At 40.5% G+C, this 15972-nt stretch overlaps 3 protein-coding genes across 3 annotated transcripts; all 3 read left to right on the top strand.

Annotated features, from left to right (window-relative positions):
* The first annotated feature begins 397 nt into the window (after window positions 1-397).
* Window positions 398-1450, top strand: LOC134489746 (olfactory receptor 4S2-like). The gene has a single exon (XM_063292607.1). The coding sequence runs from the start codon at window positions 398-400 to the stop codon at window positions 1352-1354; it is 957 nt and encodes a 318-aa protein (XP_063148677.1). The 3' UTR covers window positions 1355-1450.
* A 5333-nt stretch (window positions 1451-6783) lies between these two features.
* LOC134502555 (olfactory receptor 4S2-like) lies at window positions 6784-9159 on the top strand. Its single transcript, XM_063310977.1, has 2 exons — window positions 6784-7704; window positions 9109-9159. The coding sequence occupies exons 1-2, from the start codon at window positions 6796-6798 to the stop codon at window positions 9157-9159; spliced, it is 960 nt and encodes a 319-aa protein (XP_063167047.1). The 5' UTR covers window positions 6784-6795.
* Window positions 9160-14605: 5446 nt separating this feature from the next.
* LOC134502621 (olfactory receptor 4S2-like) lies at window positions 14606-15562 on the top strand. The gene has a single exon (XM_063311101.1). The coding sequence runs from the start codon at window positions 14606-14608 to the stop codon at window positions 15560-15562; it is 957 nt and encodes a 318-aa protein (XP_063167171.1).
* The last annotated feature ends 410 nt before the right edge of the window (window positions 15563-15972 follow it).

Below are 15972 nucleotides of genomic sequence, written 5' to 3' on the forward strand. Positions count from 1 at the left end.
CATATAGTAGAATCCTGAAGTGGGGAAAAAGAAGCCCTGGAATCTCTGTTTGTCAATTTATGTCTTGATATTCCCATGTTTGTTTGTTTTTTTGAGAAAAACGGCAATAGCAACTGGAAAATCAAACAGCATGAAGTACATTTCTCTGATGTGCTAGGTTTTTAAAAATGTTATGAGAACATTTGTTTATTTATTCATTTATGCATACATTCTCAGTCAAGAATTCAAATATATGATCCCAAGTCTGCCATCTGAAATGGTTAGTATGCACTCTGCATTTTCAGACACCTACCACCATTCTTTTAGGCATGTAAGATCAGGCATAAATCATCAAAATACGTCTTAATAAAATATGTCAGTTGATAGTTATTTATGCTGTGTTGCAGGTCATCTAGATATGGACTTCCTATCCATGACTCTCCACACAAACAATGTGACTGAATTTATCTTCCTTGGCCTCACGCAAAATGAAGAAACCCAGAAAATATGTTTTGCCCTGTTTCTGTTCTTCTATTTAATCATTGTGCTGGGAAACCTTCTCATAGTAGTCACTATAATCTTCAGTGCCCAGTTGGCTTCTCCCATGTATTACTTCCTCAGCTACTTATCCTTTGTAGACATTTGCTATTCCTCAGTCACAGCTCCCAAAATGATTGCAGATTTTCTTCTGGAGACAAAAACCATCTCATTTATTGGCTGCATAGCTCAGCTATTTGGAGTCCACTTCTTTGGCTGCACAGAGATCTTCATTCTTACAGTGATGGCCTATGACCGGTACATTGCGATTTGCAAACCACTCCACTATACCACCACTATGACCAGGCGAGTCTGTGGGCAGATGGTAGCAGCTTCTTGGGTTGGGGGGTTTCTGCACTCCTTGGTACAGACTCTTCTCACCACTTGGCTTCCTTTTTGTGGGCCCAATGAAATTGACCATTATTTTTGTGATGTCCACCCACTACTGAAACTGGCTTGTACAGATACCTATATCGTTGGCATCATAGTGGTGGCGAACAGTGGGATGACTGCTTTAAGCTGTTTCCTCATCTTAGTTGTGTCATATATTGTCATCTTGAACTCCTTGAGATCTCATTCTTCTGAAGGGCGTCGTAAGGCTCTTTCTACTTGTGCTTCCCATGTCACAGTAGTGATCTTATTTTTTGGGCCGTGCACCTTTACCTATATTCGCCCTTCCAGCAACTTCTCAGAAGACAAGACAGTAGCTGTGTTTTATACTGTTATTACCCCGATGCTGAACCCATTAATCTACACATTAAGAAATTCAGAGGTGAAGAATGCCATTAAAAAATTATGGAGCAGAAAAATTATTTCAACTGAAAAAACAAATATGTAAACAGGGCATGTGCAGAAATAGTTAAAACAGGATACCTACTTTCATGAAGATTTTATTTTATTTCTGTCAATGGTTTATGCTGTTTTTAATATTGTTATCCCATTGATCCTTTGCATTTTATTTTGTTTTACTTTTGTTGTAAATCACATGATAACTTTGTTATAGAGCAAAGTGAATATATCTGGAAATAAACACATCAAATATGAAGCAGAAGTTGTGTTTCAGGGTGAAGGAAATTCTAGACTGGTAGTGATTTCAAATGTTTTTCAATGATTTTCTCTGAACATTCTAATTATGGGAAAATAACCAGAGGAGAAACTATACTGCAAGATAATTCAATGGTTACTTGATTCACATTGTATTTTTTAACATTGGATTGAAGATCATGTTGGGACTCTTATGCACAAGTCCATAAAACTTAGAAGCAGGGAATAAATTACCAAATGAATCAAATTTGGTTTGGCAAGGCATTCAAGATTTCACACTGGAGTTTTATTATTTTTTACAGCTCCACTCCATTAACTATATCTATGCACAAGTTCTAGCGTGTACGTGAAACTGCAAATTGATTTTGGAAACAACCTAGCAAGACAGCTAGAGAGAATGCTGTGAAGAATCACATCCCAACATAATAATGCAGAGGACTAGACAGTTGCCACTAGCTCAGCAAAAATGTCCTACAGTATATTGACAAATACACTAAAGAGATCTCAGCTTTGAAACATTCCCCCCCCCCACGACAAATTATTGTATCTCTCCCTACCAAAACAGCAACAGGTCTGTGAATCCAAATCCATGCAGGGATTCCCCTCCTTAGTAACCGTCTTTTAGAAAAAAAAAAGGGGGGGGGAAATTGCACACAATTTCTCTAACTCTTACATAGATATTTCCATTTACTGAAAAGAAGAGCATATGTATTCTGAGGGGACTGGCTCAAATATATCCATGTCACCCTCTACACATAAGATGTAGCTGGTTTGGGGACAGAATATTCTTGAGGCCCTGTTAATTGCTGGAAACAGCTTTTTCCACAACGGAGCCAAATCTGATAGGATGTTGTAGTTTGGAGATACAAAATCACACGTATAATTGGAATGGTATGTTGGAATAACCTTGGGAGACAGGACAAAGAGACACAACCAAGGGAATGGTCAGATAAAAGACAACTGAGCCTGCAGCAGGAATGTGACAGGGCAAGAGGCTCAGAAGAGCCCCTCCCTAGTTTTTGGGCTGTAAAAGGGAGAGGGGGAGAGAAGTACTTTCAGACTTGCAAGATTCTGTTAAAGTAGCTTTACAATAAAGTAGAATTAGCTCAGATGGTCATGTTTCCTGTCTGGTCTACCTTGTAAGGCTAACATCAATCTTGCAAGTCTCATACTCCCTTCCAAAGAGAGGAATTTTAGGAATGGCCTCCAATCCCCAGGGGACTCCGCTATCTGCCAAGCATCTAGCAGCAGTGTTGTTGCAACACCAGCAGCAGGTAGATGCACAGATGACCAGTCTGCAGAATGCCATGATACAACTAACACAACAGCTGGGGCAGAATTTGCCTCAACCTGTGGCAGCACAACTTCCATCTCTTTGCCCTGTCTCCCAAGGTCATTCCCACATACCATTACAGTAACTGAATCCTAGGTGGGCCCAGAGGGAGGCATCCCCCTCTCTGAAATATGCCTACCTGGGTTTTGAAGGTGCCTCAGTCCTGACTCCAGAAGCGGGGGTGGTGGTTGGGAAAACACTTGTCATTTGGGGAGCCCTAATGGCTTTCAGAGGCATTTGTTAGCCCCTGAGGCAGGCAAAATCAAGAAATAGGGACAGCAGAATCTTGAAAGTCTGCCATCTTGGTAAATAAATTCTGAATGGTCATGTAACTTTGAACAGCTGAAAGGTCACTAATAAAACCCAGAGGAATCCAGTCCCATGGTCTGGGAGGAGGAAAGTAGTTGGAGCAAGCCAGCTGGCTTAGCAGTGATGGCCTTAGCCCAGTGACAGACATGACAGGATGAATGACAGGTTTACCATCTGCTCTCATTCTTGGCCACCAAAGCTCTCTGAGCACAAGATGCAACATTCTGAACATTCCCTCGGGGCCAGCAGTTTTATTTTCATAGCAAAGTTGCAACAAAGTTCTTCCTTTTGTTGCTCTGCTGCAGACAAGGATCTGTTCACTGCTCCTATCTGCATAGATCCTACAGAGCTGGAGTCTGAGGAGGTCACAGGGAGAGGGGTGACAGGGCTGATGAAAAGCTGAAAGGGTGACAGGGCTAATTAAAGGCTGCTTCTATTATTTCTTCCATGCTTCAACTCCTCCAGTCACTCATTGATGAGCACACAACATTGAAACAGTTATTCCAAATTCTCTGGTGTGCCTTGTCTTACTATTTCATCCCTCAGTTCTTCAGAAAGCCCTACCCTAAACAAGTCAATCAGGACAAGATAATTCTAATACATATCTCTGCATATTGCAGCTGGAAATCAACTATGTGCTCACAAACTTGGCAATGTCCTTGCTTCAGTTGTGAATCTCCTGATTTGCTGCTGCTCTCCTGGCCAATTTCTTTGCATGAAGTTCTGGTAATTATCATGGCGTTGTTGAGCAGCACGGCCCATCTGGCCATCCCATTCTAAAAACAACAGTGACTTTGACTTTCGGCTTCACTTTAGATGGGTGCTAATTAACTACTGCAAAATACCTTGAAATGAGTTCAGCATGCTAAAAAAGTTCATAGTTCAGCATTTATTTTCTATTGGGAAACACTGAAATACTTCTGGGAGGTTGTTAACTGGATCAGTGATGTAATGGCAGAACTTAGCCACATTTAAATATTTCATTTCATGGTTCTGAATAAGGGAAGAGAGACAGTCTGTAAGAGCAATCCTTTTTGGTGGAGAGAGAGAACGAGGCTGTGTCATTGGCTTCAGTTGGGCTTTTCTTATAAAGTGGGCAGCTGAAGAAAGGACACCATGGCTTACAGAGTTGGGAGGGATGTAGGTAGGCAGAATTACAGAGCATTCAAAGCCAGATTCCTTATTTATTGAAGAGCTTCATGGAAACTCTTCTGGCTGGGAGAGGGAGGGAGGGAGAGAGGGAGGGAGGGAGAATAAGCAGAATTCTGAGGGGAAATTTGGTACAGCTGGAAGGTGCTGTGGACTAGAGAGACCTCAGCCAACCGACCATGGTAATAATGGAGATCAGCTATAACTGCCTTAAGTGCGCAGACATGACAGTTATGTATTCCAGAAAGATGTGAGTTCTACTTGGTTTCAAAGGTTTGTTTAACACTTATTCTGTGGCATAAATATGCTATTGAACTGCATGATTGAGGGATACTCTTGTTTTGCAAATACTCCCCAGATGTTTCTGAAATCTAACTTAAAAATAGTCCCATTTTATTATATGCATTTTTTTTTCTCCCTGAAGCCCTGGGAGCTACTCTGCTCACTTGCAAAGTAAATCTGGGTCAGAATTCATGGTTGGATGAAAACATTGGGGAGGAGTTGCAGGGTAAGATAACCAACTGGAAGGGAAAAAGTGAACAGGGCTACCAGGTTGGGCTGCAAAAGTCTGGATTACTACTAGATAACATTTTCTATGTGTGTGTCTTTAGTCATTCTTGACACCTGGTGACTCTAGCTGGACATGTACATGTAGTTGTCTTGGCAAGATTTTCAGAAGCGGTTTGCCATTGCTTTCTTCCTAGGGCTGAAAAAGGGTGCCTGGCCCAAGTAATTCAGCTGGTTTTGTAGTCTAAGGCAGGACTAGAACTCATGGTCTCTGTGTTTCTAGCCTGGTACCAAACTGGCTTTCAGATAATAGGAAAACTCTAATTTTCCTGCCATCACATTGAAACTTGGATTTTTACAGACCAGATCTGGTAGCTCTAAATTAAATACCCTTTCCCTTTCACATTTTCCTGAGGGTCTTAGAATGATCAAATATTTAAAAGATACTGAACATATAAATTTTATTCAGGCAAACAAAGTAACTTTTTTTTAAAATTTGCCATATCCAGGTAATGCTGTTAGCCACTTTAAAAGGCTTTGAAAACAAAGGGAAACATGTTGGTTATATATAACACTTTTTATAGTTTTCCATATAACTCTAAAATATGGCTATAAAGTACCATATTTTCTTACTATCTATAATGCATATATATGCCTCGTGTAGCACAGAGTGGTAAGGCGGCAGTATTGCAACCAAAACTCTCCCCATGACCCAAATTCGATCCCAGCGGAAGCTGGATTCTCGGGTAGCCGGCTCAGGTTGGCTCAGCCTTCCATCCTTCTGAGGTCGGTAAAATGAGCGCCCAGCTTGCTGGGGAAGGAGACGACTGGGGAAGGCAATGGCAAACCGCCCCGCTCTGTAGTCTGCCAAGAAAACATCGTGAAAGTGGCGTCCCCCCAAAGGGTCAGACATGACTCGGTGCTTGCACAGGGGACCTTTCACATAATGCAAATGCTGTTTGTATTGCCATCTGAATGTCCTGTTTGTTTACCTGGGTGGACAACAATTGAATTTTGATTTTATAGTGGTAGAACAAGTGGTTTACGTTGCAGAGTCTAACTGTGTGTATGCCAACATCCAAACTTCCACTGTATTAGAAATACTATTTTCAGGGCTGTAGAAATCCAGAGCTAGGTAGCAACAACTTTACTGCCATTTAGTGCTTGTCTAAATGTTTACATCCCAGTGTGCATTATTGCATCACTTAAACCAGCGGGTGCTGAATTGCAGCCTTGGGTTTAGTCTGGTTGAAAAGAGCAGAAAGGGCAGCAAGAGATAGTATTCCAATATTGGAGTTTCTTCTTATCTACAGTAGCAGTATATTAGAACTCAGTCATCTGCATGAGATTCTGAAACCACTGTGTATCATAAGGGAAAACACGACTGAAAAATTTATTCTTGTCATGGATCTTTCTTACTGCTAGATGACTGAATTAGGACATTTGGCTATGATTTACAGGTGATTGCAATACAACAAAACAACAGCAATGTCATTCAATGATGCTGATGATTCCTATTAGAATCAGTAGCTGATTTTGGAGCATCTATAAAATGTGAAGGTTTTGAAAGAGTTGTTTATAAGACTGAATGAAACATGATGTTTGAATATACATTGAAAAGAAATGTATTTGATGCTTAAACATTTGGCTTTAACCTTACTTTACAAACTTCTCTTTCAAGAAAAGCTTCCTCAGTGACTTCCCTGAATTGCTGAATTCATCTCTGACAACTGGTTATCTTCATTAAATTTTAAGGTACATCATTCCTTGTGTCTGAAGGTATCAAGAGTTGAGGACATCCAGTTCAAGGATTCTTTCAGTCTACTATGGTGTGTATATTTTTTAAAAAACCCCAGACCTTTAATTGACAATATTCCTAATTTTATATGATAGGTGATTAAATGTCACGTTGTAATGTGTTATCTAGCCTTGAGAATATGGAGAACCTAAATAATGTGTCCGAATTCATCCTGCTGGGACTTACTCAGGATCAGGAATTACAGAAAGTCTGTCTTGATCTGTTTTTGATCTTCTACATGGCAATTCTGCTGGGGAATCTACTGATCATTGTTACAATCAAGAGCAGTCGCCACCTGACTTCTCCCATGTATTTCTTTCTCAGTTACCTTTCCTTCATAGATATCTGTTATTCCTCTGTCACCGCTCCCAAACTGATAGCTGACTTCCTTGTTAAGAAGAAAACCATCTCTTTTGTTGGTTGCATGGCACAGCTCTTTGGGGTTCACTTCTTTGGTTGTGCTGAAATTTTCCTTCTGACAGTGATGGCCTACGACCGATACATTGCGATCTCCAAGCCTCTCCACTATACCACTATTATGAACAAGGGAGTCTGCAGTTGCATGGTGGTTCTTTCATGGCTGGGTGGGTTTGTACATTCAATGGTACAGACACTCCTCACTACACAGCTACCCTTCTGTGGGCCTAATGAAATTGACCACTATTTTTGTGATGTTCACCCTTTGTTGAAATTGGCCTGCACTGATACCTACACAGTTGGACTCATTGTCATTGCCAACAGTGGCATGATTTCCCTCAGTTGTTTTCTTGTGCTGGCTGTTTCCTACATTGTGATCCTACTCACGCTGAGGACTCGTTCGTCCGAAGGACGTCTCAAGGCTCTTTCCACCTGTGCCTCCCACATCACTGTTGTGATTCTGTTTTTGGGCCCCTGCATCTTCCTTTACATGAGGCCTTCCACCACATTCTCAGAGGACAAGAGTGTTGCTGTTTTCTACACGATTATCACCCCTTTGCTCAATCCGTTAATTTATACCTTGAGAAATGAAGAGGTGAAAAAAGCCATGAGAACATTATGGAGCAAAAGAGTAATTTGGAATAGGACATTAAAAGTGGATTTAAAAATATAACCTTGGTATAATTCTATGTCAGATTAATGGTGGAGAAAAGTGGATTAGTGTCAGTACTGGGCCTGTTGGAAGAGGGTGTTTTCCATCTTTAACAAGGTTTCAATAAAAATGCATCTTGTCCCCTTGAAAAAAATGAGTATATAAGTGAAATGTCTAATTCGCATGACTTACATTTTGATACAATGTATAAAGGACCTTTTCCCCCTAAGTTTCATGGCTAGGGACAGAAGATTTAACCTCTCGTCCTGGCATACAAGGAAAACAGTAACTATTACATTTTGAGATTTAATATTTACTTAACAATAATTGTTGTTGCTATATCCTCGTGATGTTGGGTCAACACAGAGAGAAAATGTCCCACTTAGTTTTGTAAAGCTTATTTAATGTGGTTATCTGTGTTTCTGGAATGCTAATTTATTCTTTCTCCTGCTGCAGTAGTTCTATTCTGATAATTCAAGGAGCACCAGTTTTGTGTGTTAACTACCCAAGAGGTACCAAGGAGCTTTATAAGTTTGATCTCCGTATAGTCAAATTTGAATGCATTTGCTATTTAGAATCACTTGCATCTGAGGAAATCCATGTGGGAAATTAATTTTAAAAACCGAAAGCTTGCCTGCCTATAGGGAGATATGCAATGATTATGGTTGCGTTCTGGGGCCAGTATGTCTGTGGACTGTGTTCTCCAGCTGAAGGAGGAACACTAGGAATGGCCACATTTGCCTTGTCTGTGTGTATTTGTGTGTGTGTGTGTGTGTGTGTGTGTGAATCCTTGGTGCTCTCTGAGTTTGGTTGTTTGCTTGCAGATGTTTCATTGCCCAACTAGGTAACATCACCAGTGCAAGTGAGCGTGGGGTTTGCTCTCTGTTTATATAGAGTAGCTTGCCTTGCCAGTGTTGGTGGGGGTGTGGTTTTCTCCTTGGTAGTTCCTTGATTAGGGTATAGTTTTCTGCTTGATTGTTTGTCTGCTTGTTTTTTCCTTCCCCCCCCCCCACATGTTTTTTCCTCCCCACAATTTTAAATATGCAATGTCAGCAAGTCTCTCTGTTACTATGGATATCTGCAGGGGGAGGCAAATGATAAAATGTGTGTGACTATGTGTTCATAAGATTTCAAGATGCAAATGCATAATTGTGGCATTTACGTGATGGCATCATTGCATGTATACTGTTATTTTGATATCATTGGGCTTTGTTATGGATGCCGCTGTCTATCACCCACACTGTTCTTTGGGCTTTTTTGGCTCTGTTGCCCTTTCGATTTCAGGGCGGTGTAATACAGAAGCAAGAACTTTTCTAGCTCAGAACTCAGGAAATGTAGTAGAAAATGAAGAGGCTTATTGCTTGCTGAGGGTGTTTGTCAAAGCTTGTCTTGACATGTGAAAAGAAAAACCCAGAGTCACCTACCTTATGGTAGTGACCTACCTAATGGTAGTGAGCTAGACCAGAGGCATGAAGGGACAGCACAGAGGACCTTTTGACCCAGGAATTGGGAGGCTTGGAGAGAATAGTGGCCTACATTAACATTCTTGTGAGGATGCAATCTCTTCAACAGAGAATCCAGTGTAAATCCAATCTTTGCTCAATGTGTGTGAATAAAGCCAGGGCACAGAACTTTGCCAGTGGGAGAGATTTGGAGGAGGATGCTGGCGAAGTCTAGCTTGCACATTTCCAGTCAGCTACTTTTCTGTTTATCCCATTAGCACTGTAACTACCCCAACCTCATTTGAGCTCTCTTCTATGTTTTATTGTTAATAACATTAATAATAAAATCCATTTTGAATGTATTAAATTGTCTTGAGTGTTTTATCTTGCCTTTCCTCTAAGAAGATCATGGTTTTGTATGTTGGGTCACTCAGGTAGGCAGGAAGAGATGATGTTGTCCTCAGCCTGCCCCTAGGCTGCTGGGCATTTGACTTCCCACTGAGTGTCCCTGTTCTGCATCAGACGTAATGTTTTGGTGCAAGGAGGACACCCTGTTACACCTCCATTCCAGATGGCTGGTCTGTACTCTGATGGGTAACTCCCAGTCCCTGCTTCCTGCCTTTGACCTCCATTTCATGATTAGCTGCTGGCCTGCCTCCCATGGAATGCTGGACAGAAAAGGATTTCTGAAGACAGCTTCATTTCCAGATAGGTTATTCATGGGTGTCAAGCCACTTTAGGGTGCAGTGCAGAAAAATCCAACCCTTTGTGAAGTCTGGGAGCATTCCTTGTTTACTGCTGATATTCTCAAGCACTTATGAAGCCTCTATTGACAGCTTCCTCAATAGGCATACTTCACTGTGTTCTTACTATCAACAGTGTTTATGCAGAATATAAGTAGCCACTTGAAGGACTGGCTGTCAGACAAGCCTTGCTCTTGGATTACCACAGAGCAGAGGCAAGAAAGGTCAAGTCCCTTGATATCTGAGCAGAACTGCAATAAATCTTTGAACACAGAACAAATCTCCAGATCAGCCCAAACTGGAACATAAAGAAAGAAATTCAGCTCCAGTGAGTGGGCAGATATGTCAGGGAAGCAGCTGGGGTCTTTTCCTTCCTTATCTTTGTGCTGTGTTCCACCAAGTTTTTTCCATCTCCAAAGGGTGAACCATGGAGATGAAATAAGATAGCACAAACAGTTAACATAGGAGCCAAGGAACACACCAACTTTTATTAAGTAACTTAAAATGGGTTTTAAAACAGATTCACTTATTTTTCTGTATCTCATCAGTGCTAGCCAGCCACAGCCCTACAGTTATTCCTGACCCTGTCTCTTTTGCTGGGTGTCACGGGTCCTTTTTTAAAACCATGCTCAATTGGATTGACCCAGACTCAAGAAAGATACAAAAGTGCTGGACCCTGGACAGGTGGTTTCTTTATACCTCCCTATAAGGATTGGGGAGATGTTTTATTTTGTAAACAGACATATAAAAGTGATATGTGAGGGCTTCCTATATTCTATTCTATTGCTATCTCTATACTATTACTATGGTAATGACTATTACAATATACTATTACTCTTCAATTACTATTACTATGACAATGTTTATACTATTACCTACTACCCATTACTCTATTATAATTACCTATGTACTGTGCTCTATACTATTACCATTATGCATCAACAATTCTTTCTTAAGCTTGTTCTGTCTTAAGTCCCCTCTCTCTGAGATTTCTTCTTCTTTTGCTGTTAATGGCCAGCATCTTGCACCTTTTTTTAACTTGTGCTTTGCCTTTTTGGGCCTCTATACTTTTCTGCTCTTTTGGACCATCCACTCCTTCTGAAGGAAAAATGCCTTGGAGACTATGCTGTTTCCTGGTGGCTGAAGAGCTCCAAAACCTGTATCTCCTTCATTCTCCCCTTATCTCCCCGCACACCTCTGTCAAGGTTGCAGCTTTATTGGCAGCTTTGCGGTGCTGACGCTGGGGGGAAGGCACACATGGGAGGGAAAGAAGGCAGAAAGGTCTCATGTGGAGGAATCTGCCTTTTTTGTAGAAAAGCAATGCGAAATTTTAAATCACCAAGTCTGTTTCCTCCTAAAAGGACATCTAGGGCTTTTCTATTTCACAGCAACCAGAGTTGACATAAACAAAAAAACAACTGCATGTAAAAAAACTGATATTTCTGTGATCAAAGGAAAATGAAGGGAAACAATTTTCATTTAACTGAGGCAAACTTTAAGAACTAAAAAGAAAAACATGAAACACCACGAGTTTAAAAAAAGCATTAAAAATAATGTAAGACTAAAAAAAAGAGAAAAATACAGAGCACAGTGAAATAATTAACACTACAGGACTTCCAGAAATCTGAAAATAATGAGTAAAGTAACTCCCCTCCTAGATGATCCATTCCCCCCTAAACAATACAAAAAATAGCTTATTAAAAAGCATAGCTTGTTCTTCAACTGATCCTAGATAAATAAACTTCTCTTCAGCCTCTGGATCAAAACATTTCTTTACTGTCCAGAGTTAAGCAGAACATCACCAGAAAAGACGGAATCTTTAATCCCCTCTCTCTCTTTTTGCAGTCAAATGAATTTAATTGCTTCTGTTTCTCAACTGTGGAAAAATAATTGTCTTATCTGCATTCTGTTCCAAAAATCATGCTTGCCAACATGAATACAAGATACTATCCTGTACTGTAGATCTAAAAATCTAACTATAATAGACCTGGACAGTACTGAATGTAAGTAGAAATTCACATGATAGGTAATTTCAATTTCCAGCTTGTATTCTGACAGCAGTGAAAAAAATCAGTAGTAATAGCGTGTGCTATTTTTAATGGGGGCTTATCTGTTTGCTTAATCAGTGACATCCTCAAAGTAAACGAAAACCCATGTGATCCTGATGTCACCAGGTCATGACCCTAACCATATATGACATGCTTCTCCCCAAACCGTGTGATCAAAGATCATGACACCTACCAGATATGATGTGTTTATCCTAACCCCACCAAGAAAAAAAGCTTCTAGTCAACCCAAGAGTGACTGATTAACTAAGCTTTAACCCTAGCCCAAATCCTATATGGATTCAAATAAGAACCAGATGAAATGAATAATTAACAGAACCCTAGGCTTCATTGTATTCTGGAAGCAAACCATATTGTGTTCATTATGACGGTGAGCCTAACGATGTGGAGTTTTTAAAATCAGTGCCTTGAATGCAGGAAAAAAAAAGCCTTTTTTTAAAGCCAGAGACTGAGTTGCTCCCTTTTCTAGATTTTATTTCCGAATTCCAAATACTTGGTTCTGTTCTGCTCCCTCCAGGATCAGATGCCAATTGTCATGCTGGCACAGCAGATGTACCCCCATCTAACACACAGTACTTTTAGAAGCTTACTAGACAACCTGTGACCCATTGGGTCATCGTTTCAGAAATATTTCCTTACCAGATTCCTCAATGCCTTCAACAATGGCAGAGCTGCTAATGTACTGCCTTCACTGGAAAAGTTCTTAAAAATTCAGGGAGATATTCAGAGATGTATCTGCCTTGAAAATAGCCCATGTCATTCATATTGAACTGTATAGCACAGTCAAACATCAGGACTTGACCATAGGAAATGTTTTATGATTTTTTTGTATTATGTCATAAAATGTTTTATGCTAATTTTTATATCATAAATTCTTTTCTAAAATTTGCCAAATGTCTATTCCATGGGAGTCATGAATCCCAGATTTTGGACACATTCTGTAAGTTAGCCCACTTGAGGCACCTTGGTTCAAAACTGGTTGCCCTTCGATGCACCATTTCACCCAGATAAAGGTTACAAAGTATCAAACAGACACCAGCGTTTTAGTAGTATATGGATACATAGGTTTTCCCAGATGGCACTGGCAACGCCCATTGGGGTTGAGAAGTACTGCTATAAGAATTCACTTCAAATGAGTGCTAATTAACTTCTGAAAACTAGATTAAAAGGAGTTCAGCACATTAAAAAAGTTCATAGTTTAGCATTTATTTTTTATTGGGAAACCTTCAAATTCTTCTGGGAGGTCGTTAACTGGATCAGTGATGTAATGGCAGAACGCAGCCACATTTAAATATTTCATTTTGTCATTCTGAATAAGGGAAGAGAGACAAGCTGTAAGAGCAACACTTCTTGCTGGAGAGAGAAAGTGTGTGTCATTGGCTTCTGCTGGGCTTTTTCTTGTAAAGAAAGCATACTATAGCTTATAGAGTTCAGAAAAATAGGACAAATTGCAGGGCATTCAAAGCCAATTTATTTATTGAAGAGCTTCATTGAAATCCTTCTGGCTAGTCAAGAGGGAGAGTGCGTCAATAGAATTCTGAGGGCAACTTTGGGAGTGCTGGAGATGCTGTGGACTGGAGAGAATGTCAAAGAAAACCAATCAGGTAATGGTGGAGGTCAGCAACTTAGATGGAAAGAGAGTACCTATATGTGATGGCTATTATAGTCCAGAATGATGAACTAATTTCAAAGCTTTCTTTTTTTTTCACACCAGTTCTCTGGCACATATATGCTATTGAACAGTATAACTACAGAATACTCTGGTTTCTCAATTACCTCCAGGCCCACAACTAGGGTCTGTGTCACCGGGGCAAACATGGATTCCCTGCCCATTTTGGCACCCCCCAGCGCAGTGCCCGGGGCACATGCCCCACTTGTCCCTCCCCAGTTGCAGCCCTGATTGCTTCCCAAATGTCTCTGAAATCTAAATTAAAAATAGACCCATTGTGTCATAGGTATGGTTTTTTTTTTCTCCTGAAGCAGTGGCAGGTGCTCTGCCTGCTTCCAAGGTAATGATGCGTCAAAATTCTGGACTGGGGAAAACGATAGGGAGAGCTTTCAGGGGAAGATCACCAACTGGAAGGGAAAGAGTGAAGAGGGCTACCGGGTTTGGGCTGCAAATATCTGGACTGCTGGATATTGTCAAAGGCACTTAGAATAGCCCTGTTGTCGTCTCATGGTTATCTAGGAATTTGCAGACTAGATCTGGTAGCTCTAAGCAAAGTATTCTTTTCCTTTCAACATTTCCCTCAGGTGATGTTTGTATTTACATTAAAAAGCGATGTATTTTGTGCTTAAACATTTCTATTTTGCCTTACTTTAATCCGGCTCACAGATTTGTTTTTTAAGCAACGTTTCACCATCATCTTGCAGCCCTTCAGTACTTCCTAAACGGACGTCCTCGATTTGCTGAGTACACATGTTTGACAATTGGTTATCTTCATTATATTCTAGGGCACACCATTCCCTGATTCTGTAGAAATTATGGGTTGTAAACATCCAGCTGAAGGATTCTTTGCAATGCTGTCTCTATATTAAACAAACCACAGCCAAGATTTTACAATATTTGCAGTTTTGAATGATAGGCGATTAAACATCATATTGTAATGTGTTATCTAGCTGTGAAGATATGAGCAATCTAAATAATGTGTCTGAATTCATCCTCCTGGGACTTACTCAGAATTCAGAGTTACAGAGAGTCTGTTTTGGTCTGTTTTTGATCTTCTACATGGCAATTCTGCTGGGGAATCTCCTGATCATTGTCACAATTAAGAGCAGCCGCCACCTGACTTCTCCCATGTATTTCTTTCTCAGTTATCTTTCTTTCGTAGACATCTGTTATCCCTCAGTCACTGCTCCCAAACTGATAGCTGACTTCCTTGTTAAGAAGAAAACCATCTCTTTTGTTGGTTGCATGGCACAGCTTTTTGCAGTCCACTTCTTTGGTTGTGCTGAAATTTTCCTTCTGGCAGTGATGGCCTACGACCGATACATTGCGATCTGCAAGCCTCTCCACTATACCACTATTATGAACAAGGGAGTCTGCAGTTGCATGGTGGCTCTTGCATGGCTGGGTGGGTTTGTACATTCAATGGTACAGACACTCCTCACTACACAGCTACCCTTCTGTGGGCCTAATGAAATTGACCACTATTTTTGTGATGTTCACCCTTTATTGAAATTAGCCTGCACTGATACCTACACAGTTGGACTCATTGTCATTGCCAACAGTGGCATGATTTCCCTCATTTGTTTTCTTGTGCTGGCTGTTTCCTACATTGTGATCCTACTCACGCTGAGGACTCGTTCGTCCGAAGGACGTCTCAAGGCTCTTTCCACCTGTGCCTCCCACATTACTGCTGTGATTCTGTATTTTGGCCCCTGCATCTTCTTTTACCTGAGGCCTTCCACCACATTCTCAGAGGACAAGAGTGTTGCTGTTTTCTACACGATTATCACCTCTTTGCTCAATCCATTAATTTACACCTTGAGAAATGAAGAGGTGAAAAATGCCATGAGAACATTATGGAGCAAAAGAGTAATTTGGGAAAAGAAATTACAATTAGATTTAAAAGCAAAGCCCTGAGTCTGCAATCATGTTAGATGAATGACAGGGAAGCATATAGTAGCATCAATACTGGAGCATATTGCACAGGGAAGTCTTCTGTTTTTCGCAAGATTTCAGTGCATCCTCTCCCCTTCCAGTAATGAGTATAAAAGTGAAATCTCTAATCTGGATGCTTTAAATGTTGACACCGTGCATAAAGGTTTTTCCCCACCTATGATTTAGGGCTGGGGATGGAGGGTTTAATCGCTCCTCCTGCAATAGAGTGGCAGTAGTAATGATTACATTTGACGATTTAATATTTAGTTAAAATAATTGAATTGACATTATCTAATGTGGTTACCTGTGCTTCTTTTTCTTTTCTCCTGCTCCAGTAGTTCTGTTCTGATATTTCAAGGATCACTAGGTTTGTGTGCTAACAAAGCATGAGG

Source organism: Candoia aspera, chromosome 1 (genome assembly GCF_035149785.1).
Source record: "Candoia aspera isolate rCanAsp1 chromosome 1, rCanAsp1.hap2, whole genome shotgun sequence".
Lineage (NCBI taxonomy): Eukaryota > Metazoa > Chordata > Lepidosauria > Squamata > Boidae > Candoia > Candoia aspera.

Excerpts from the sequence above, each read along its gene's own strand:
- LOC134489746 (XM_063292607.1), top strand. The coding sequence starts at position 398 with ATGGACTTCCTATCCATGACTCTCCACACAAACAATGTGACTGAATTT.
- LOC134502555 (XM_063310977.1), top strand. The coding sequence starts at position 6,796 with ATGGAGAACCTAAATAATGTGTCCGAATTCATCCTGCTGGGACTTACT. Across the intron at positions 7,705-9,108 it reads GAACATTATGGAGCAAAAGA|CTTGTCTTGACATGTGAAAA; the intron begins GTAATTTGGAAT and ends TGTTTGTCAAAG.
- LOC134502621 (XM_063311101.1), top strand. The coding sequence starts at position 14,606 with ATGAGCAATCTAAATAATGTGTCTGAATTCATCCTCCTGGGACTTACT.